This window comes from Hoplias malabaricus, chromosome 2 (genome assembly GCF_029633855.1).
Source record: "Hoplias malabaricus isolate fHopMal1 chromosome 2, fHopMal1.hap1, whole genome shotgun sequence".
Lineage (NCBI taxonomy): Eukaryota > Metazoa > Chordata > Actinopteri > Characiformes > Erythrinidae > Hoplias > Hoplias malabaricus.
This window is the reverse complement of record NC_089801.1, coordinates 20119475-20144760: the sequence shown is the minus strand read 5'-3', so window position 1 is coordinate 20144760 and position 25286 is coordinate 20119475. Positions and strand designations below refer to the sequence as shown.

The 25286-nt window shown below is 41.7% G+C and overlaps 1 protein-coding gene across 1 annotated transcript in view; it reads right to left on the bottom strand.

The window, feature by feature from the left end:
* The window catches only part of LOC136675087 (astrotactin-2-like), a 469599-nt gene that overhangs the window by 5331 nt on the left and 438982 nt on the right, over positions 1 to 25286 (bottom strand). The window contains exons 21-22 of the mRNA XM_066651501.1: positions 7752 to 7852; positions 6778 to 6961 (exon numbers count right to left, since the gene is read on the bottom strand). Coding sequence (XP_066507598.1) covers positions 6778 to 6961; positions 7752 to 7852 — 285 coding nt within the window. The remainder of the gene's footprint in view (positions 1 to 6777; positions 6962 to 7751; positions 7853 to 25286) is intronic.

The window sequence follows — 25286 nt, the reverse complement described above, 5'->3', positions numbered from 1 at the left end:
CACTGTAAAAAATTTCAAAAACATGAGTTCAAAAGCTGATTTAAATTTTAAGTTAAATCCAGTTAGAATTACTATTTATTTCCACATTTGGCTTTGAATTACTTTCTACAAGTTGATTTGACTCTAAACTGTTTGTTGTTTCAGCTTAACTACCTACTACCTAATCACTGTGGACACTTGTAAAGCATTATGGCATTTATTTTCTTAAAATAACTGGAAATAACTACTTAGTGTCAGAGTGAAAACACGGAAAGAGGCACAGGAGTAATTGCGGAGAATTTGGACTTTTATAAAAACACGGTGATCACAGAGTACATGAACTAACTGGCAAATGAGAACTAAACATGAGTGAAGGAAAAAAGGAAGAAATCAACAGAAAAACAAATTAAAAACAGAAAGAGGATGAACTCACAACAAACAAAGACACTATTGGTAACTAGGAGAAATAATGATAATAATAATGACAAAGAATAAAGAATGAAGTAAAACAGAGAACAACCAGGAGACAAGAAGGTAAAATGATGAAACACCACAGGATTAGAAACTAACTAAGACAGAGACTAGCAGAGAACAGGACTAGATACACAAAGAGACAGACGGACGACTAAACACAAACTAACCAGGAACAAAGAAAACAATTACTAATAAACACTTTGTGTGTGGTTATATGGACATACGTACAGGATAAGCACATAGGATGATAAACAAAGAAGTGCTTGGAGACAGATACCGGAGAAACTTAAGAATAAGTGAAAAGTAGAAAACTCAAACAATGAATATGTCAAATCATGATACTAAAGCATCTAAACCTGGTTCTTATCCTGACTAAATACAGTATTAATTATCTATTCTATATATATGAAATATGTACATCTCTGTATCTGATAGGAAGGGTATGAATTGTTTGTTTTTCCAATTTTCCCTACAATATTGGTCTCTACTTTCCCAGTGATGTTGTAGACTTGATGTTTAGATTAGATTCAATTCAAAATTAACTGGATGGTGCTATGTCACTCCAGGTAAATTCAACCTCAACCTGTAGCTGAAGTTTGGCTTTGAGCATAGTGTCTTTAGACTCATGTAAGTTCATTCCAGAACAAATAATTAAATTTAATGTTGTTCTATGGAGATATGGAGGCTTTAAACTAGCAGTATCCCTTAACTAGAAGGGGTTTGAACAAATGTTTGGATGTATAGTGTAGTTTTAACTTGGCTGCTACAGTGAACTTCCTAAACGGAACAGGATGTGAGAGTTCGCTCTTTACCTATGGAGCCAGTCTGTAGCGTGATCACATTTCAGTTGGCCACATTTCTAACGTTTAAAAGGCACCACCGATAGAGTGGCCTCATAAATTAGCCCAGCGCAGGCAAAAGGCTGCCAATTCTGAGCCGTAAATAATCTCCAGTCTCTCTCCAAATGCCTTCCGCTGGACTCCGAGGGGCTACCACATGCAGGAACATGGACCATACCCTCTATATACCGCAAATGCTTGATATGAATTAGGAACCTCCTACAAAGTCCACTTTAAATCTAGTGTTGCGTCACTATCAAAATGATCAATCGGCTGTTGCAACAACATTAGTGTGGAACTGAAATATGTTACTGCTCTGTTACACTTTTGAGAAAGTCCAATCTGTCGCTACTCTTGGAAAATCTAATAATAAAGCCACATGGAGATGGACAAACAATGGTTTGAGGGTGGTCTTTTTTTGAAGGATGGATGTAGGGATCTTTAGAAAAATACAAGGGTTTAGCTGGTGCCACTTCGCTGACAAACACAATGTTTAACTTGGCTTGGTAAATCCGGCCTCTGCAGCCAATTTTGAAATCCGAAACTTGAAGTTGCTTCTTTCAGAATAAAAAAAAAGACCTCCATTCATAACAAGATTACATATTCTGCTTTCTTTCCTCTTTCTTCTTTCAAACTCTTCATCAGTAAAATATGTGGCTTCTACTGGAATTATGAGCTTCATACTTTTCAGCCATTCCACATTTTTGGACAGGATTTCCATCCATTTCTTTCCAAAATTGTGCAAAATTAAATAGTTAAGAGGTAAACAAAGTCAGTAAGAATTGTTGGCTCCACTCTGATTACAAAACGTCAGTATTGCTAATTTCTCAACACTTAATTGATTCAAAAGCATTTGTGTTAAACTGTGGTTTCCAAATTTTCAGACAATTAAAAACATTCTTAACATATTTCATGTTTTATCTTTTTTTTTTTTTATCAAAACAAACAGCGAAAGTGAGAGGTGCACACTCCAGGTGGATATAGAAAGTAAATCTGTATCATGTGAGTTATAAACATGTAAATGATTGTAATTATGTAATATCTACCTACTAAAGTATTTACATTCGAATAGTTTTAAAAAAGTACATTAATAACACAACAGCTCCTCAGTTTAAAATGTCTGCTTGTTAATAAAACATGATGTCACTTTTCAGATGAAAGTATATATACACTTTCCAGCTAAGTCACTGTTTCATAACCAGAACGCCACCCAGAATTTGTGAACCCTGCTCAATTGGGGCATGACGGGACACAGGCTTCCAATCATCAGGGGGATGGTTTAGTTTTCTCCTTCACTTGTATTCCAAAGTCTGGAGCATTTCTGGTCAGCCCACTGATCGAATGCTTGTGTACTTCAGCTCCCTGTGGGAAACACCTCTGACATGGCAGTCATCTTAAATCCTTTAGATCTGTTAGATCTTTCCCTTAAAATGTTCAGAATCTGCTTTTTAAATGATTCCTCCACTTCTTTTTTGAAAGATAAAATAAAAGCCCTCCTTGCTCCTGCTTTATGTTGTGACTGTAACAACTGTGTAGTTGCAAATTAAGGACAGACGTATCCACAACGTATCCTTTAGTGATTATTAATGTTAAGAATGAATTACAGCATGTGAAAATACATATCATCGCTGTTTAATGAAAAACACGTATCTCCAGAAGAGCAAACTTACAGGAAAGAAAACATTCTTAAACTTCAGTTGAAGTCAGTGTAAGGAGATTTGATCCAAAAGTAATTTTGGAACATTTCTATCGGTCCATTCATTGTGAAACTTTCACACAGTGTGAAGGACAGCTGCTGTGTTCAAACGATGTAGTAAAATCCATAAAATAATGGAGAGACATTTTATTTTATTTATCAGTTGTGTAATTATATGTAATTACGAAGTCATTTCTATGATACATGTGTAATAATTGCAGGAGTGAAAGTGGATTTGTGTGTATTTGCAAAAGCTACCGGACATCCGTTATATTGACTCCCAGGACATTTTTACATCACGCCTCAAAACCCACCTGATTAGGACAGTATACAGTCGTTAGTCGTGATTTTATGTATCTCTTTAATTAGCTTGCTTTAATTTGCTTTGTTTGTACTTGTTGGCTTGTTTTGATTTTTCTTTATGTACAGTGATTTTGAGAGTCTTGAAAGGTGCCAAAATAAAATGTATTATTATTATTATTATTATTATTATTATTATTATTATTATTACTGTGATCCATATGCATCACCTAATATGTCAATATTGTTAAAGTGTAAATACACAGTTATTACAAACACTATATTAAGTGGAACTTGATATACATCACTCTGATGCTTCAAGATCAACATACAAACAATCACACAGGTAAACACACATTGCCTTAAATTAGTAAGCGCTTCTGACATCTATGGCCAGGTTTCAGGCCATCTTTAAGAGTGGCTCTTCTTGCACATGTACACAGCCCCCACCGCACCACTCCAGAGTGGCCAGGAGCCACTTTGCCCACATTCGTTAGACCCCAGAACACTTGGCGTCCTCTCCCCCAGAGCTTGGAATAATAAGGCTGTAATTTGTCGACTTCGAGCCGGTGTCCAGTCACCAGTTTTGACGCAGAGAATCTGCATAAAAAAGGTAAGTGAAGGGAAATAAAAACATCGGATGGGCTTGGATAAACGAATATGAAAATATACTGCAGCACCAGGGTGGGTGCTTTTATGAGATTTATGCTCTTACGAGATGGTCCTCCAATGGAACAAGTCTGCTCATGATTGGTTTTATAGGCTTGAATTTGCACTGGAAGCCTAAACCAATATTTTGCAGGCCAAAATTACTGCTGACCATGGTGTTTATGGGCATGTATGTGTGTGACAAGACCAGGAGAGACGGAGAGAGGGAGAGAGAGAGAGAGGGAGGGGGCTAAGGAGAGGTGGAATGAAGTGAGTTAGAGGATGCAAAACAAACAACATGACTGACCATCACATCTGACCTTGTTAAGTGCCCAGGGTGCACTGGGTTTATTAGTGCGGAAGTGTGGGGTGGGATCAGGGGTAAACTGCACCCACATGGTCCAGAATAACAAGTCTGCATCCTCTAGGTGACTTAAAAAAGGAACAAATTATCTCCACTATCTTTGGGTTGTACCTGCCTCTTGACCAAACCCAAACAATAGCCTTTGTCCATTGTCAGATGTGATAAACAATCACATGACTCAGAAAATCACTAAGGACCAATTACGTTTCAGTCTTGACTGAAGTGTCTAGTTTAGAGTCTGGAAATGTATTCAGGACTGGGTGGGAAAAATGATCATAGCACAACATCAATCAATCATGCTACATGTCAATAAAATAAATAAATAAAAAAAGTATTGAAATCAGTAACCCCACACAGACCCAAGGACAATTTCACACACACCCTATAACATCACCTAAAACACTCACCCTGTCATTTATACACTTACGCCTGTGGACAGTGTCACACACTCACCCTGTCACTCGCACGTTCACACCTTTAAACAGTTTTACACACTCATCCTGTCACTCATACACTCACACCTGTGGACAGTTACACACACTCACCCTGTCACTCGCACGTTCACACCTGTGGCCAGTTGTACACACTTAACCTGTCACTCACACGCTCACACTTTTAAACAGTTTTACACACTCACCCTGTGACTCACATGCTCACACCTTTAAACAGTTTTACACACTCATCCTATCACTCACACAGTCACACCTGTGGACAGTTACACACACTCATCCTATCACTCACACAGTCACACCTGTGGACAGTTACACACACTCATCCTATCACTCACACAGTCACACCTGTGGACAGTTTCACACACTCACCTGTCACTCACACTCATAACTGTGGACAGTTCCACACACTCATCCAGTCACTCACACACTCACACCTGTGGACAGTTTCACACACTCACTCTGTCACTTACACACTCACACCTGTGGACAGTTTCTCACACACACCCTGTCACTCACACACTCACCCAGTCACTCACACACTCACACCTGTGGACAGTTTCACACTCTCACCCAGTCACTCACACACTCACACCTGTGGACAGTTTCACACACTCACCCAGTCACTCATACACTCACCCTGTCACTCACACACTCACACCTGTGGACAGTTTCTCACACACACCCTGTCACTCACACACTCACCCAGTCACTCACACACTCACACCTGTGGACAGTTTCACACACTCACCCAGTCACTCACACACACACACACACCTGTGGACAGTTTCACACATTCACTCTGTCACTCACACACTCACCCAGCCACTCACACACTCACACCTGTGGACAGTTTCACACATTCACTCTGTCACTCACACACTCACCCGGCCACTCACACACTCACACCTGTGGACAGTTTCTCACACACACCCTGTCACTCACACACTCACCCAGTCACTCACACACTCACACCTGTGGACAGTTTCACACACTCACCCAGTCACTCACACACTCACACCTGTGGACAGTTTCACACATTCACCCAGTCACTCACACACTCAGACCTGTGGACAGTTTCTCACACACACCCTGTCACTCACACACTCACCCAGTCACTCACACACTCACACCTGTGGACAGTTTCACACACTCACCCAGTCACTCACACACTCACCCAGTCACTCACACACTCACACCTGTGGACAGTTTCACACACTCACCCAGTCACTCACACACTCACACCTGTGGACAGTTTCACACACTCACCCAGTCACTCACACACTCACACCTGTGGACAGTTTCACACACTCACCCTGTTACTCATGCACTCACACCTGTGGACAGTTTCACACACTCACCCAGTCACTCACACATTCACACCTGTGGACAGTTTCACACATTCACTCTGTCACTCACACACTCACCCAGCCACTCACACACTCACACCTGTGGACAGTTTCTCACACACACCCTGTCACTCACACACTCACCCAGTCACTCACACACTCACACCTGTGGACAGTTTCACACACTCACCCAGTCACTCACACACTCACACCTGTGGACAGTTTCACACATTCACCCAGTCACTCACACACTCAGACCTGTGGACAGTTTCACACATTCACTCTGTCACTCACACACTCACCCAGCCACTCACACACTCACACCTGTGGACAGTTTCACACACTCACCCTGTTACTCATGCACTCACACCTGTGGACAGTTTCACACACTCACCCAGTCACTCACACCTGTGGACAGTTTCACACATTCACTCTGTCACTCACACACTCACACCTGTGGACAGCTTCACACACTCACCCTGTCACTCATGCAGTCAGGCATGTGGGAAATTTCACAAAGTCAATCCACCTTCCAACACGTGTTTGGACTGTAGGCAGAAACCAGAGCATTCAGAGGAAACCCACACAGACACAGGAACAGCATACTCCTGACAAACAATGGCCCAAGGAAAGGTATCCCACCCAGGACCCCACACCCTGGAGCTCTGTGGCATCTCACCTGGGCCCCAGCTCATCCTCACTCCTCCAAACAAAGTCCCCAAATTTCTCGTAGTGTGAGTTGTAGTGGTGCTGGACGCGGTAGAGCATGGGCGGAGAGATCTCCATCAGAGTGTTGTAGGCTGTCTGCTGCTCCTTGCCGCTGGTGTAGCCATTGTAGAGGTTGTAAACTTTGTCTGCTACCTCTGAGTGGAGAAACAAGAAGATCAGATCAGACCAGATCAGACTGAGCTGATTAGAATGTGTTTTATTGGGCAGGGGAGAACTGTTGGGGGAGGAGTTAGTTAGTCACCAGAAGAGGTCATGTATGGTTTTAAAATGGCCACCATCCACCACAGTAAAATCATTTTAGTATAAAAAAATACTAAAAATACATACATTTATAAAATAAAAATAAAAATAAAATGTCGATGATGTCAAGACGGAGTTAAAGGAAATGGAGCTGTGGTGAGATACTGACCTGCCACCTCTCTACCAGGTCTCTCTTCATTCACGCCACACACACAAACACACACATATTTACACTGACACACACACACACACACACAGAGTTGGTTTCTGTGAATTGTGGGGGCATTACATATACACTCCTGTTCATTCAGTGTATATTTATCCTGACTTTAACCCTAAGCTTAAACACTACCCTAACCCCAATCTTAATCCTAATCCTAAACTTAATCTTACCCTAATATCAAAATGAGTATTGCTCTGAAATACAATTATTTACATAATGGGGACTCCAAAAGTTGTGAGTGTAAACAGATTTTGGTCCCCACAAAGTGAGTGAAACCAGGTACACACACAAATACACACACTTGCCAATATACAATCAGCACAGTACAGAGAGAAAAAGAAGAGAAAAAATGAAATGGAAAAATACAGGCGTGAGCAAAACAGAGAGAGAGAGAGGGAGAGAGAGAGAGAGAGAGAGAGAGAGAGAGAGAGAGAGAGAGAGAGAGAGATAGGATAACACACCTTCTGCTCTGCTGTCATCCACCATGGGACAGGAGGTGCGCACTGTCACAAAGGTGGAGTCCGACCGGCTCCCACGACTATCCACAGCATAGAGAGTGAACCTGAGAGAGAGAGAGAGAGAGAGAGAGAGAGAGAGAGAGAGATTAAATCTCAAGGAGGAAAGGTACCTCGACACTGGATGGTTTGATACAATTGGTGTCATGGGAGAGTCATTAGAAAAGCATTAGTCTCCATCCACACAAACAAACACAGTAATTAGCCTTTACACTCGGACCCGGCTGCACATTTCCTCCCCTACTTTCCTTCACCTTGTTGGGAGGGGGGGGGTGCTCAATAAACAACCTGTCTGCCCTCCCCATCCACCCATCCCCCCATCCCTCCATCCCCTCATCCTACAAAAGAAAGAGGCAAAAACAGAACATCAAATGGAACATCATCAAATGGAAGAAAGCTAGAGAGAGAGAATTATAACATAAACTACGTTCACTAAGAAGGGAGCCCCCCCCCCCCCCCCCTCACACACACACACACACACAAGGGAAGGACACCCTGCTCCCTGTCACCATAGAACTCCACAAAGGATCAGCCATAACTCACAGCAGGCCTCAGGGATTCCAGAGGATTCTGTTACGTTTAGAAATTGCCTTCATGAGTGCAAAAAGAAAAAGAAAAAGAACAGAAAGAGAAAGAAAACGGTCGGCCATTACGGGTAATAGCTGCTTAAATGGGACTCCCACTTCCTCTAATGATGGAGTTCCGTTCGGCAAAATACCGAACACATTAAAGCCAGGGTCCTGCATATTCCTAGACCACCCTGATGAAGACAAAATGACATTCAGCTGCGAGACGCTGTGGTCAGAGCTAAGTGGGCATGGGCAAATCTGTGTTTCCATTAGTGGTGTCAAAGTATTAACCAAAAAATTAGTTGCGACTAATCTGCTGTAGCATTACATCTCCTAGACATGGAATAGTGCCCTTATAAAGTTAAATAGAGGAACACAGCTCCCTTTGATTTATATTTGTGTGTGTGTGTGTGTGTGTGTGTGTGTTTGGGGGGGGGGGGGGGGGTTTGTTCTGTTCTAAGAGAACCAAGAAAAAAAAAAACACAAAACACGTTAGTGAGGCGCAAAATGAACATGCAACATAGTAAGTACATGATGTAGATGCCACATAGTGATCCAGACTCCAGACTGGCTCAGTATTTCATTAACTTGTTTATTAGCCACAGTGACGTACACAGCCAGGACTCACAGCTCTACCAGTGGTCTCTTCACACACAAACAGACCCAAACCAAACATCATGGCTTTGTTACTTACAGAGAAAAGTGAATTAAAGAGCAGGAGCCCAGGGTCTCCGTCGTGTTGCAACATAACTTCTCTCTTTAGCAAGCAGAGCCACACACACACACACACACACACACACAACCCAAGCACTTCTTAAAGAAACAGTGCACCTTTTTGACTAATAAAGGAGCAAACCATTAAAATATGTTTAAAAAATATCTAGGATGAAATTAAAATTAAAATTAGGGCGGCACAGTGGCGCCGCAGGTTAGTGTCTCAGTCACACAGCTCCAGGGTCATGGAGGTTGTGGGTTCGATTCCCGCTCCGATTGACTGTCTGTGAGGAGTGTGGTGTGTTCTCCCTTTGTCTGCGTGGGTTTCCTCCGGGTGACTGTCTGTGAGGAGTTGGTGTGTTCTCCCTGTGTCTGCGTGGGTTTCCTCCGGGTGACTGTCTGTGAGGAGTGTGGTGTGTTCTCCCTGTGTCTGTGTGGGTTTCCTCCGGGTGACTGTCTGTGAGGAGTGTGTTGTGTTCTTCCTGTGTCTGCGTGGGTTTCCTCCGGGTGACTGTCTGTGAGGAGTGTGGTGTGTTCTCCCTGTGTCTGCGTGGGTTTCCTCCGGGTGACTGTCTGTGAGGAGTGTGGTGTGTTCTCCCTGTGTCTGCGTGGGTTTCCTCCGGGTGCTCCGGTGTCCTCCCACAGTCCAAAAACACACGTTGGTAGGTGGATTGGCAACTCACAAGTGTCCGTTGGTGTGAGTGAATGTGTGAGTGTGTGTGTTGCCCTTTGAAGGACTGGCTCCCATCCAGGGTGTATTCCCGTCATGCGCCCAATGATTCCAGGTAGGCTTTGGACCCACCGCGACCCTGAACTGGTTAAGCGGTTACATTCATTACATATAATGAATGAATGAATTAAATTAAAATTACAAGCACTGGATTCATACTGGTTTAAAATCATTCCAGTTATTAATTCCACAAACTGAAAGACAACATATTTTGTAGATTCATGTTGCATTCAATTACCAGTCTAATTCTAATACAGATTACCTCTACCTGCCCTGGTGTATCTAGAGTCATCCACTGAATCCTGTGTTAATTTTGAGGTCCAAATATAAGGTATAAAATGACTTATTATATAGATTGATACAGTTGTTATTTAGGCTGTAAATGTTTAGTTTGTCTTAAGAAACAGGAATAATCATTATGTTTCTGCTTGTTGTTCTTGTCTTTGTTGTGGTGAATGTGGTTATATAACATGAGGACAACAACATGAGGAACATTAGGACTATTTTGGTTTAAACAGAAAAAAAATACTAAAATAAAACAAAACAAAACAAAAAAAAAAAGTCTTAGACGCACATACTGTTTATAACTGCACAATCGAAACAAAATACCACTCCAACAACACCCCCCCCCCTACCCCACCACACACACACACACATACACACCACACACCACTGAACTGGCATAACTCTGTCTCAGTCAGATATTTCTTTACACAATTGCGAGACTGGGGCTTTGTCCTTTGTTTGAAATTCGCATCCCTCCATCCCACTGCCTGATTGTTTTGTTTGTAATCCGGCCTGTTTTCACATTTCTTACATATTTTGCCCCATCTTGTTATTCATGATCAGAGACGGGTGGCATTTTTCCTCCAAATCACCAAGGGCTGACCTCTGGAGTCCCAACCTCATCCAGGCCAGATCCTGTCCAGATTTGATATAGATCCATTCCAGATCCAGACTAGATCTAGTGCAGATCCCATCCAGATCCGGTCCGTATCTCATCCAGATCCCAGCCAGTTCTCACTGCCTACCATCACAACACACCCTTACAACAATCACACTGTTTGAATTATTGGTAATTGTAATTAATTATATTCTGTCTTTGTTGGTTGTTTGTTAGTTTAGTTATTGTTCGTGTTGGTTAAAGTGTGTTTTTGGGTTTAGCGCGGGGTGCGCGTGGTGCCGATGCCGGCGTTTTGGCCGGTCGCCATGACGGCGACGGAGAAAGCTCGTCTTCATCGACTTTCTCGGAAACACAGTATAAAAATGGCCCCCGGGGCGAGGTGTTCAGTGGATGAGTGCAGCATAGCTGTGGTGGAGGTTATAGGTCATGAAAGTGTGATGTCTGCTGCTAGAATGAACAGTGCTGTTGTGATCTTTTTGGATAGTCCTGAGAAGGTTAACACTATGGTCCAGAATGGTGTGGTTATTCAGGGCACATTTACACCTGTGCTGCCCCTCTCACGACCTGCTAAAAAGATCACTCTGTCTAACGTTCCACCGTTTATCACAGACGAGGCGCTGACTGCAGAGTTGGCCTGGTTCTGACAGATTGTGTCCGAGATTAGAATGATCCCACTAGGTTCTAAGTCCCCTTTACTGAGACACGTTGTCAGCTTCAGACGCCAGCTGTTCATGGTCTTAAAGGATGGTGTTGAAGAACTGAATGTGACTTTAAAATTCAGAATTGATGGTTTTGATTACACTATTTTTGCAACATCTGCCACGATGAAGTGTTTTGGGTGTGGACAGGAAGGGCACTTAATGCGTTCATGTCCCTTTGGGGCAGGTGAAAGCTCCTCTAGGGTATTTGGCCCTATTCCTGATGGGGCAGGGGCAGGGACTGGGTCTGAGCCCTCCAGAGAAGAGCCTGAGCCTGGGCCTGAGCCTGGGCCTGAGCCTGTCATTGAGGGTGAGACTGGGTCTGAGAATGGGCCTGAGCCTACCGTAGAGGGTGGGGCTGGATCTGGGACTGGGTTAGAGCCTACTGTAGAGGCTGGGGCTGGGACTGGGTCAGAGCCTACCGTAGAGGGTGGGGCTGGGTCTGGGCCTGAGCCTACTGCAGAGGGTAGGACTGAGGCTAGACCAAGCAGTCCAAGGAAAAAAAAGACAGGTCACAGAACTTTTAGTGCAGGGGAGAACCCTACCTCAGTTGCAAATGCTGACGTTAGTTCTGGCAGTGGTTTGGTGGTCTGCGGGTGTGCTGCGTTGCCTGATGATGTTGCGGCTAAAGATCAGGGACGTGAGGAACCTAAAGCTGCTGCTAGTTTAGTTGTGGAAGGGGAGGCTATGGAAACAGACTCAGTATCCGAGGAGGCTGTGATCAGAGTGCAGTCAGGAAAAAGAAAAATGAGGAGGGCTAAGGCAGGTGTTAAAAAGGGGAAAGTACAGGATGTGGAGGACTCTGGGTCTGTGACTGGTTCTGCTCTGGATGACTCTGATGGTGATCTACCAGAAGCTTCGAGTCAAAGGAGTAGAAGAAGTGTCTATGCTTTTAACAAGATACGGTCTTTTCTACATAAGACCAAAAATATGAAAGGGGTTGTTGTGGAAGAGTACTTTCCAGATCGTAAACTGTTCATTGACTCAGTGCAGACTTTTATGAGAGGGGATAGCGAAGATAAATTTACGGCACAGGAAATATACAGACTTAAGAAACTGGTTAAACAATTGAGAACGGAACTTCAAAAAGATGATGGTTTTGAAACTTCATAGTTATTTTCTGCTTTTTATTTTGCTGCTGCTTGTCCTTGACCACCTTCCTCTTTTTATGAGTAGAGTTAAGATCGGCTCTCTAAACCTAAATGGGGCACGGGACGTACAGAAAAGAGCTCTGTTATTTGAATTGATTAAACAGAAGGGCATGGATATTGTGCTTGTCCAAGAGACGCACAGTGACGGGGATAATGAAGTTGACTGGAAGAAGGAATGGGAAGGGGAGGTTTATTTTAGCCACATGAGCACGACCAGAGGTGGGGTGGCCGTTCTTTTTGCCAAGCATTTCTTGCCGGTCTCGTGTGAGGTTGAACAGGTGATGGCAGGGAGGTGTATGGTTGTACGTGCTCAGTTTGAGCGGTTTAAGTTTGCCATTTTTAATATTTATGCTCCCACTTCTGGAGCTGAGAGGGTGTTTTTTCTTAACACTGTTAACACAGCTTTAAAATCACTCAATTGTGATGACTATCTGATCATGGGGGGCGGTTTTAACTGCACTGAGGATGATAATACGGACAGGAATCACACCGAACCTCACGCTGCATCTCAGCGCGCTCTTAGAGAGCTATTGTCTGCTCATGATCTTCTTGATGTGTGGAGAGCTTTTAACGATAAAGTTCGACAGTATACATGGGCCCATGTGAGGGACGGTTATGTGGCGCTGGCCAGACTAGATCGGTTTTACTGCTTTAAACATCATCTTAATATATTTAAAGTGTGTGGGATTACGCCGGTCCATTTTTCAGACCACAGTTTGGTTTTGTGTTCGTTTTTTATTGCAAACCTTAAGCCTAAAGTGCTTACTGGCATTTTAACACCTCCCTGTTGTCAGACATGAATTTTAAAAAAGCTTTTACTGTTTTTGGACTAGTTTTAAAACCCAAAAACAGTTCTTTCATAATCTGCGAGTGTGGTGGGATTATGGAAAAGTTGAAATTAAGCAGCTCTGCCAGCAGTATACTCTCAATGTTTCGCTGCATATTACTCTGAATATAAAAAAATTCGAAAGTGAAATTTTAGAAATTCAAAGGCAGATGAACTGCACTGGGATAATGAGAGATCTCTCTCTCTCTCTCTCTCTCTGTCACTCTCTCTCTCTTTCTGTCTCTCTCTCTCTTTCTGTCTCTCTCTTTCTCTCTCTCTCTCTCTCTCTCTCTGTCTCTGTCTCTGCCACTCTCTCTGTCTCTCTCTCTCTCTCTCTCTCTTTCTTTCTCTCTCTCTCTCTTTCTCTGTCTCTCTCTTTCTCTCTCTCTCTCTCTCTCTCTCTCTGTCTCTGCCACTCTCTCTGTCTCTCTCTCTCTCTCTCTCTCTCTCTCTCTCTGTCTCTGTCACTCTTTGTCTCTCTCTATCTCTCTCTCTCTCTCTCTCTCTCTCTCTCTGTGTCTCTGTCTCTGTCTCTCTCTCTCTCTCTCACTCTCTCTCTCTCTCTCTGGACAGACAGCTATAAAGATAGTGTCTGAATCCAAAGCCTTTGCAAACAATAGTCAGTGATAGCAATCAGTTAAAGAGAATAAAGCTCTGCTGTCATCTGGATCAACCTCGGAATGTCAAAACACAGGAGAATAGTGCAAAACACAGGGCTTCAACACACACACACACACACACACACACACAAACTCAGCTTGAATGACACCACATGGAGTCTATATAAGATGAAATACCATACTGTGATTCTCTTCTGAGGTGAGGTGTATTAACAGGATATTCTTCTCTATTTTACTGCAGTAACATCCTCTACAAGCTTTACACTAAATGCTGGAACATTGCTCTGAGAATCTGATGGCAATCTGCCACAGCAACTTCAGTGAGACCAGGTGCTGGTGTTGCTCAAGGCATTGGATAGAGCACCATCACTGTACACCCTGACTCACTGAGGGGCCTTGTAGTCCTCTAGATGATGGTTAGGTTTGTGAATGTAGGTTTGTATGCAGTGTCCTATTCCATTTCATGTTTTTCTATGAAGAATATGCCCTGAGTTTTTGGACAGTGGATCATAAGTTCACAGGAGATGCTCTTTAGACAAAGGGTGTGTTCACATCTGTCTTGTTTGGTCTGGACCTTTGGATTTTTCAGATTGGTTCAAACCAAAGGAGCAGGTGTCGGGCCAAAATGTGGTCGTACCAGAAGAGATAGTCTTAGTCTGGATTGAACTGAAACACAGTTTGGTTGGTTTGCAGTGCAGGGAGACTTTGAGTGGTCCTTTAATCTTTAGCCATATTTGGGTCAGATTAGTTTTACCTGGGAAAGTAAAGTAATGTTATTTTACTAGAGGATGTCTGTAATGTTTATGACTGATTTGTGCAGGATACAAAATCTCAGAATAAATGACGGTGACTAGAAGATGTACTCACTGCATTCACTCCATTAAAAGAGGAAAAAGAGGAAAACATCAGTGAAAAGTGAACATCATTTGATTTATTTATTTATTTATTCATGTTCTGCATGTTTTAACCTTCCTCCTGTGTTATCTTCCTGTTACTATCTCCTATGTTAATGGGTCAGTTTTGACCCGTGTCTTAAATCAGCCATAAGACCCCCTAAAAACAATTCATTATCAACCAGTTTGTTTCTAACCTCTTGTTGACCTTGTTATTCTTCCTTCTCCATGAAAGGATTGGTTGTAATTGTTCATTGTTGCAGACTGTAAACTGGAGATGTACACTCTACAAAACACAAACTCTAAACTGACTGGGCCTTACATGTCTGGACATGCCTGTCTTTCCTTGTTTTAACAGACAAAGATAGAAGCCCCTAACTGAAGCTCGAGTGGTTGTAGGAGGAGCCAGCTGTAGGCTGTTGGTGTATAGTGTGTTTATGAGTCCAGATTTGGCACTTGTTTTTGTTTTCTGATTTAAAATTATACCTGGGTCAAAATTGACCCTAACAACAGAAAAGCCACAATTTTAATAAGTGCATTTTATAATTTAGTAAAAAAGTATATAATTATACATATTATTTTGTACCGCGACCCTGAAATGGAGAAGCGGAGAAGAAAATGATGATGATGATGATGATGATATTATTTTGTTGAAATAGAAGTGCCTGACAAAGTCAAAAAGTCTTGATGCAATAAACAAATTTATGGAGCACTTGTACACATTTAAAAACTAAAATGCGTCGCTCAACACCCTAACACAAGAGGAAGGTTAACATTAAAAGTTCTTCATATGATGGAGAATAACATAGAACACATCTTTCTAAACTATCACTCAGTCAACACATTGATTGAATGTCTTGTGTTACTATAGTAAACATAAATAAAAGCTAAAACTAACCAAATGAATCCCACTGCGTTGCTTCTGGTTCATTTTTTTTATATGAAAGTAATGATTGTATTGGTGTTTGAAGTTAAAGCTGGTGCTTGAGGTTTGTGCTGCTTGAAGGAGTGCCATACTTTTAGAAGTAAAGTAGTAATCAATTCATTCACTTTTTTCTGGATACCTGCCGCATTGACCATATGCTAACACCAGACATCAATCAGCATCAAACTTCACTGAGAAGCAGCCCTAGTAGATGAAGATTACAGCATGTATATTTATCATGGTAAGATCCTTAGTGCTGTTGCTAAACTGCAGTGTGAAACCAAAGCTTAATGTATCAAATGTACACAATGTAACTAAACACAAACCTTTCTCTGACCTTGGTCCAGATTTTCAGGTGTGAAAATGCCCTAAGCCTTGGAAGTTCTACTCCGCAGTTCTCCTCCCTAAATATATTTCATTCTGGCTACATACTCTTCATCAGAGTAGCTGAAACTCCAAACTGTTTCTATTTTGAGCAGCTACAGATCATTGTGGTGAAGTAGACAAAGTATGTGTGTGTGTGTGTGAGAGTGATAGTGGTGAGCTGGCACCAGATCCCACAAGAGTTTCCCTTATCAGGCCTCAACCGCATTCTCACATTTCTCTCAGATCTGACAACTTTTATGGCTTTGTGTGTATCTCCACAACAAGTTACTACAGCCAGGGGGAGTGTTTTGATAGGAACTGTCATTAAAATTACAAAACATTACCTCGTATGATTAAGACAGCAAGATATACATCATCTTCTTGCCTTCATCTTCAAGCCTCAGTCAGATTGGACTTGGGACCTGTTATTTTTGGCCTGTTTGAATCGCTGTAGATGATTTGAGCTTGGGTTTATTTTTCAAAGCGGACTGGATATGACATAATTTACTGAAAGATAATAACAAACTGGAGTGCATTCTTCTCTTTGCTGGAAGTATGGTCAATTTGGAGACCTGCTTGTTCAATATTTCTTCAGAAATGAATAGTATTAATGAGTAGGATATTTAGTAATATGTCCTATACCTATCCCTGTTCTTCTAGGATAGTTTTAGACTGGATGTTGGAAAGTTTCAAGGAGGATTTGATGGTATTTAGCCACATAAACTTGAAATGACATTCTGATGCTAGATTATTAGTCCTGGACTGAATGTTCCCGGCAGAAGGCGATGGACCTGTTCTCACAATACATGTCATTTGACCAGGGCCACTAAAACCTTCTCAGAACAGGTCATCAAAGATCAATTTCCACATAATTTGCCTCCAGAACATGGTAATTGGTCAAAAAAACTGCTCTGCAAACACTTTTAAGGTTCATTGAAGTCTTTGGACTCAATCTGATTAAAAAAAAAAAAAAAAAAAAAAAAAAAGGTGACAGGAAGATTATTTTCCAGTTGCAGGGCAGAAAGTCAGAGCTTTTTCTGTATGGTTAGTTCTGGGAGGATGTTGCTGAGGGGAAAGGCACCCTGTGTACCTCATTGCTATGTTAATAAGGCTCCATTTCAAGCCTTCTGGAGAATTCAAAGATTTTGTCTAAATGGCAGCTTAATAATTTTAATGGTGAACTCATCCGGAATCAACAGTTATTTCACCCTGGTCTCAGTGTGAATCCACACTGAATACATATTGGTTTAATAGAACATTCCCTGGATTCATACAATGTTTATGAAATGATGAAGTTTTCCCTTTGTGAAAGTAAACATGACTTTTCCGAGGCCCATCCAGTGTGAAGAATCAGCCTTAACCCTAAACCTAATCGTGTGTTTAATAGACCCATACACATATAAGCATATATTTATACATTATATACATAAACCTTGCCCTAACTCTAAAAAACTAACCCTAAAGCCCTTACACTAGCCCTAAACCTAACCCTAGGCCTAATATTAAGCTCCAAATCTTTATCAAACTAGTTGCAATAATTGCAATATTACCAAACCTATGGATGGATATCTGCCATTTTAAAATATTTCAGGGTCAAGGTCTTTAGCAAAATCAATTGTTGGTAATATTTACTTATGTATTGCATGCTGCATGATTAATTGAACACAACTAAATGACTAAAAATTAATGAATAATAATAATAATAATAATAATTCTTTAATATGTTTTTAAGATTTTCAGTCTCGGAGCATTTAAGGACGTTGTATGAGGAAATTTTAAAGATTCAGGGTTTGGTTTTTATTAAAAAACAAAGTTTAAAAATTATGTAACTAAAAAAGAATGAATGTATTTTGACAGGATTTTCCAGCATAATGAGCCTATGTTGGGCACCACATTTTGAGTCTAATATTTATGGAATTCTGATAAAAGATATTTCCTCATCCAGGAATGGTCCGGATTCTTCACGCATTAACCCATAGTTCAGGTCAGTTATGGTTTATCATGTTTTGCAATGTTCCATTCATTTTGTTTCCTCTAGGATGACCTATTTCTGGCATTTTTAGGAAGATAAATGTTTCCAAAGTTCAGCTGCGAACCTGAGGTCTCATTTATTCATGGGGAAATGAATGAATACTTCTTTTATGAGCGTTGTTGGATGAAAAACTGAAAAAACTAAGAAACTGCTTTCTATTTCATCAAACTATTTCATCCTATGCCTAGCAATGAGTAAAAAAGGGAAAAAAAAACATGTAACAAGAAACAATTTACATGAGACTTAGGCAATGTTATCTCCTCCTGATTAAGAGACCCGCTGTTGACCAGGTGAAGAGTTTGCTCAGACGTAAATCTTTGCGTAAATAGAGGCTTTATCGAGGGACTGAGGGCCTGGGGGGTACAAGCTCCTACTGATAAATCCGCTACAGACTGGTACAGTGCATCACAGCACTGTTCTTAGAGTTCAACTTCTGAGAAAGATGTCCAAGTTTAGTTTTACCAGCAAATGTATCAGACTTCCTCTGCTGTGACCTTCCAGGTTGTGCAATAAATGGAAACAAAGCAGAAATCACAGAGGCCAAAGAACCGAAAGAGATGTCTATGAAACTGAATATTACAAACTTTAATAAATATAATTTCCAAGGTGTAACAATAAGTGTAACCTTGGAGTTCAGCTGAAAAAAAAAAACCATGACAAGTGCATCCATGTTGTTGTATATATTCCTAATGCATCATGAGCTAATTTCCCATTCTTCCCAGTAGCAGGTTCTCACAAACCACATGCTAAGGCAAGAAAGTAAAGGGAAGTCGTGCTCCCGCCAGGAATTAAGAAACCAGCCACCACTTCTTTTTAAACTGCTGTAAACACAAAATCACTGGAGAACAAAATGCTCAAACAAGAACACTATCTGCCCAATGCTGTTGTGAAGGCCATGATATTTACCTAGACAACTGCTTGTTTTGATTCTCTAATGACAGTTGCATTACTCTGATTGTTGCTTGGTGCTGGTTGGTGTTAAAACTATGCAAAGTTATGATTGCCATTCCTCTACACTCTAAAAATAAAGGTGCTATACAGGGTTTACTGAGCAATGCCATAGAAGAACCACTGTTGCTTCCATAAAGAACCATTTGTTATTAATAACTTTTAAATTGGTCAAGAACCTGTGTTTTCTGTTCTTCACACTCACAAATCTCTTTAACAGACAAGATTGTTAAAGGCTGTGGTTATTTTATGGAATCTCTCAAAGAACCTTTTATACTACCTTTATTTTTACGAGTGTACATGATATGCAGCAGTTTGTGTGCACCATTACACAGTAGGAGTACTAGTCATATATACACCTCAGGTAAGGGGTGAAGTACCAGTTATGTGCCAGACATGTAAGAGGTTAACCCCACTGACAGTGCACCTTTGCCATCAAAGGGGTTTTAATGGCTTTGCTCTGAGTTTATTTGGACCATCACTTGCTTGTTAGCTTGTGTACTAATCTGCTGGATGTTTTTATTCCTAGTCCCTTAGCCAGTTGTCAGCCTGCATTCTAAACCCATCCATTAGCCCCCCACCTTATCACCTTATAATAAAAAGAAAACCTAGTTTCCCTCTACCTGACTTATCTTGTCCAAAGTGGTGCAAAACTCCATAGCACACCCCTTTTCTGATCAGTAAATCAATGACTAAAAATCCTACTACCTTTGCCACTTTCCTTCACCTTCCATCACCCATCACCTACCTTGTGTTACATCCCCTCTTCCTCTAGACATTTCTGAGACTGCTACAGCAACCATCAACCAAACATGTAACCTGTAACTAACAAAAAATGCCTGTTAGAAAAGTTTGCAGGTTCAGAATGTTCCTTCGAGTAAAGGCTTGAGGCTCTGCAAAGAGATCATGAGCGTCTGTGGGTTTTACTACAAGCACAAAGCGACCCGTGTTGGGACTACCCTAATAAAAATCTAACTAAAATCTAGGAAAAGAGATAAAAATTAAAATGTCAGATGAGAACAAGATAGAAATAAAACCAGAAGCCCACACATCCACTCAGAAACACCTTCAGGCTAGTACAACATGTTCCTAACCATCTGTTTGCTGTCTCCCCCCTCCGTCCTATTTCATACATTGTGAGGTACAGTTAGGTGTGATTGTAGATGCTCAAACTGTTCATAATGGCTGAAAACTAAGCAGGACCAAGAGAGATCAATGGAAAACAAATGGTCTGAGAAATGAGAAAATGTAGATTATAAATACTTCTGACCCTGGAGTCACTGATTAGCACTTCTTGAAATTTTGGACCAAATGGACCAACATTCTGAAAAGTGCCTGACTCTGGAGCCCTGGGCATTAGCTGTTGATTGGGTGATTCGTTCATTCATTATCTGTAACCCTTATCCAGTTCAGGGTCACGGTGGGTCCAGAGCCTACCTGGAATCATTGGGCGCAAGGTGGGAATACACCCTGGAGGAGGCGCCAGTCCTTCACAGGGCAACACACACACACACCTTCCCACCTACATATACTTCTGAGTCATCAATCCACCTACCAACGTGTGTTTTTGGAGCGTGGAGAAAACCGGAGCACCCGGAGGAAACCTATGCAGACACAGGGAGAACACAGCACACTCCTCACAGACAGTCACCCAGAGGAAACCCATGCAGACACAGGGAGAACACACCACACTTCTCACAGACAGTCACACGGAGTGGGACTCAAACCCACAACCTCCAGGACCCTGGAGATGTGTGAATGTGACACTACGGGTGATTCAAAAATTGGTTGATTAAAAAATTCAAAATTATGATTGACAGTGTCTTTCATCCAATCACAATAATCTCTGTATGCTTCTTTCTCTGCTTGGAGATTTTTCTACAATACTTTAACAGGCTGCATAGTTGTATTTGCATCTTCAATAAATTGAGTCACATCTTCATTACAGAGGATTGTCGCATGGTTTCAATTCACTCTTTGATGTTTAATGAGACTTAAGGCAAGAATACACTGAACAGCCAAACTACAATCAGGTTCCAGAAAGTCAAATTCCTTTTTGCTGTTGTCTACATTTTTGTTTAGTGTCCTTTCTCATCTGAAGTCCAATCAGATTTGACCATGAGGCAGCACTTATATGTCACACCCACCATTAAAAAAATACTCAATAAATTGGGGCATTCTGCTCACATCCTCTGGAGCCATCTGCATGTGCTACTGTTTTGATTTCATGGCCACTGACTCACCAGTGAGACTGGACTAACTGTGCCTACTGTATGCTAACATCAACAGATCATTGCTAACATGTCTCACTTTAGTTTAGAATGTCAGCTTTTAACACACTCAGAGCATGACGTTATTGGCAACTGTAAAATTGGTTAGTTTGTGTGATCTATTGATAGTAAACAGACAAACACATTCACTCACATGGACATTTCTGAGTCGCCAATCCACCTACCAATGTGTGTTTTTGGAGCGTGGGAGGTAACAGGAGGAAACCCACGTGGACAAAGGGAGAACACACCACACTCCTCACAGACAGTCACCCGGAGGACACCCACACAGATACAGGGAGAACACACCACACTCCTCACAGACAGTCACCAGGAGGACACCCATGCAGACACAGGGAGAACAGACCACAATCCTCACAGACAGTCACCCGGAGCAAACCCTCGCAGACACAGAAAGAACACACCACACTCCTCACAGACAGTCACCTGGAGGGCACCCACGCAGACACAGGGAGAACACACCACACTCCTCACAGACAGTCACCTGGAGGGCACCCACGCAGACACAGGGAGAACACACCACACTCCTCACAGACAGTCACCTGGAGGAAACCCATGCAGACACAGGGAGAACACACCACACTCCTCACAGACAGTCACCCGGAGCAGGACTCAAACCCACAACCTCCAGGACGGTGTGACAGCAACAATACTTGCAGCATCACTGTGAAAATCTGGCTTGAGGACATTGTTGGTTTGTACTTTTTTATATTATCTCAGTGTAGTTTTAATAAGTTTTGAATTAGAATCTCCTAATTCGCTGAGTGGAAGTTTCAGGGGGAGCATCAGACATAGAATCTTTAACAGAGAAAATTCACGCTACTGTGCAGCTCATGGCTCAAAAAAGGAGACAAGAGCCTTGTGTCTGTGTGTAATGCCTTAAATTTCCACGTGTTAACAGGCCTTGTGCTAATTTCATTAGCTCTAAAATTAATGTATCTCCAGAATTTTTCAGTTACAATCGTCTTTCTTATATGGCTCTTTATTAACTATTTTGGACCAATGTCGACCAGCAGAGGATGGTTCCCCATTATGAGATTTGGTTCCTATCAGTGGTTGTTCTTCGTGTTCTGAAGGTGTTTTCCCTCAAAAGTATTGCCTCAGTGATGCTCACATGGGGATAAGGCCCTAACCCTAACCCTCTTTACATAATTGTAATGACAAAACCTATTAATTTCTTCCTGACTTCATTCATCAAAAATGGTGCAATATCATCCATTCCTTTTCTGATGAGTAAGCCATGACTAAAAGGGCTTCCTCTGTAGTCTGTACTTCACTTCCATCACCCACCACATGTTGTTATATCCCCTCTATGTCTAGACACATCTGAACATGCTACAACTACTATCATCCAGTAAAAGTGTAGTCTATGATTGAGAAAACCTGCCTTTTAGGAGAGATTGAGGATCAGACTGTTCCTTTGTATATAGGTTTGAGAGTCTGCAAAGAGATCATAAGCGTCTCCATGTTTTACTTCAAGCACAAAGTGACCTGTGTTGGGACTACCCTGATAAAAATATCAATAAAATCAAGAAAAAGAGATAAAAATCAAAACACCAGATGAGGAACGTGGAAAGGTGGAAATAAAACCAGAAATCCACACAACCATTTAGCAACACTTTGAGGCTAGTACGACATGTTCCTAACCATCTGTTTGCTTTCACCCCCCTGCTATTTCATACTTTATTTTGAGTAGGGAGGACCCAGAGATGGTTAGAAGTGACACTCTAGATGGTCAAACTGTTCTAAAACACACTGTGTTCTTCTTCCCAAGATCGTTCTTAGACACCCATGAGCCAATATATTACCTCAGATTCTTCTCGTAAAAGACCTAGACAAAAAAATATCTGACCATGGTCAAACATGGGGGAAAAAGGCTGTGGAAGATTTATCTACGGAGTCTGAATGACAGAAACACTTCAATACTTTTTGGGTTTTTTTTCCCTGAAAAGTATCTAGGCCTTTGTTTATGTTTTCCTTTGGTGATACCAGTCATTTCCCAAGCTTATTGCACACTGAAGAAAGTATGCAGTAATTACAAGGAATAACAATGACAATCAACACAATGTACACAAACGAATATAGATATGAATAAAGGGGGCATATATAGAAAGTCATAACATTTCTATATTATTAGTAATTATTTGTAGTATCTGAGCTCCTGTCCACTGGTGGCACTGTTTCATTAAATCCACACAAATTAACTGCTATAAATGTGAAGAAGAATCACTGACACAGTACTGTAAACTGTTGTGGAAGAACGTGACACAGTTACAGGTTAAATTATTGCAGTTTCTACCACCATTTTCCAAGCTAGATAGACCTCTGAAGTTCAGGTTTCCATCCAGTACACATTGTACAAAAGGAGCAGTCCTTTATAGATTGATTTCATATATTTGGTCACATGATTAGCATGGGCTCTCTCGGCCATGGGCTCATATGTATTGTCTATGTTCCTGATGAAACTGGGAATCGAACCCCGACTGTTATGACTTCGCAGCGGCATTCTTTGTAAATCTCAATCCAAGATGCTTGCCATTTTTTCTTAAACACAGTCGATCAAAACAATAGAGCTGTGGATGTCTCCAGCCTTCTCGAACCCAGAGCCATTCCCCCTCTGATGTGCCTAATTCACCGTGACCATGTTATCCCCCATTGCAAGAAACCCAGAGCTGCCGAGACCACAATATGTTCATGTTAATAAAAGCCAGCTGTAGCTCTCCTCATGGAGGGAGGGAGGGAGAGGAGGACGAAAAACGCTGCTCCAAACAAATAACATGGCCGCCATGAGTGAGAACGCTCCAAACAGGATGTGGCCGCCACCCCCCACCAGAGCAAATATTTTGCCGAGTCACACTCGCTTAGGACGAGGGCGGAGAGACGCAGACATAACAGAGCTTTTCCTTTTCTTTCTGTCTTTCCTTTCCTTTTTTTATTATTATTTTTTTTTTTTTTTGCGAATTGTTTTTTTCCCTACCCCACTGTTGTCTTTTTGCAGAGGCCATTAGCCATAAATCCCGGGACAGTCATGCAACGTGCAAATAGCAGACGGTTACGCAAACTCCAGTCCAGCTTCTGGATGGGTCTCTGCAGCCTGTCACTTTAGGAGTCGTTGCAGTCGGACATGTTTATTTGGGTTAACATTTCTGCGTTTGTGTGTATAGCCGTCCTGATGACCAGTTTATTCTCGCAGCGAAAACACGGAACGCTTAATGACTTGTAAATCTCTTCAGCCACACAGACTTTACGACGTGTGGTTTGGTTCGTGAGCTTTGCTGTTGTTGTTCATGGATCTCTGCTGTTCGCAGGCCTAAAACTAGCCGGCCACTTCCTTCCTGCCTTGCAAGGGTTTCAATGGAGAATCTGAGCTACGGTGCATCGCCAAGAGTTGTGGACATTTGCTTGTTCATTTATTCATTCATTCATTAACCGCTTCATACTGATCAGTGCTGCAGTGACTCAGGAGTCTACCAGCAATCACTGGGCACAAGGCAGGAACACATCCTGGACAGGGACATCAAACATACTTTCAGTATGTGGGTCTCTATATTCTTTTGTTTCCTCACTTTTCAAGGAACACTTTTAAAATGAATGATGAACCATTTCTGTGAGGATCTGATGGCATGAAGCCACATGAGCATTCATTGTTTTGGAGGATTAGTTCTGAATCTAGGCAAACACAAGACATTGAACATATACAACACCAGTTCCAATAATGTTGAGACGTTGTATAAATACAAACAGAATACAATGATTTGCAAATGCGTTTCAACCTATATTCAATTGAATACACTACAAATACAAGATATTTAAT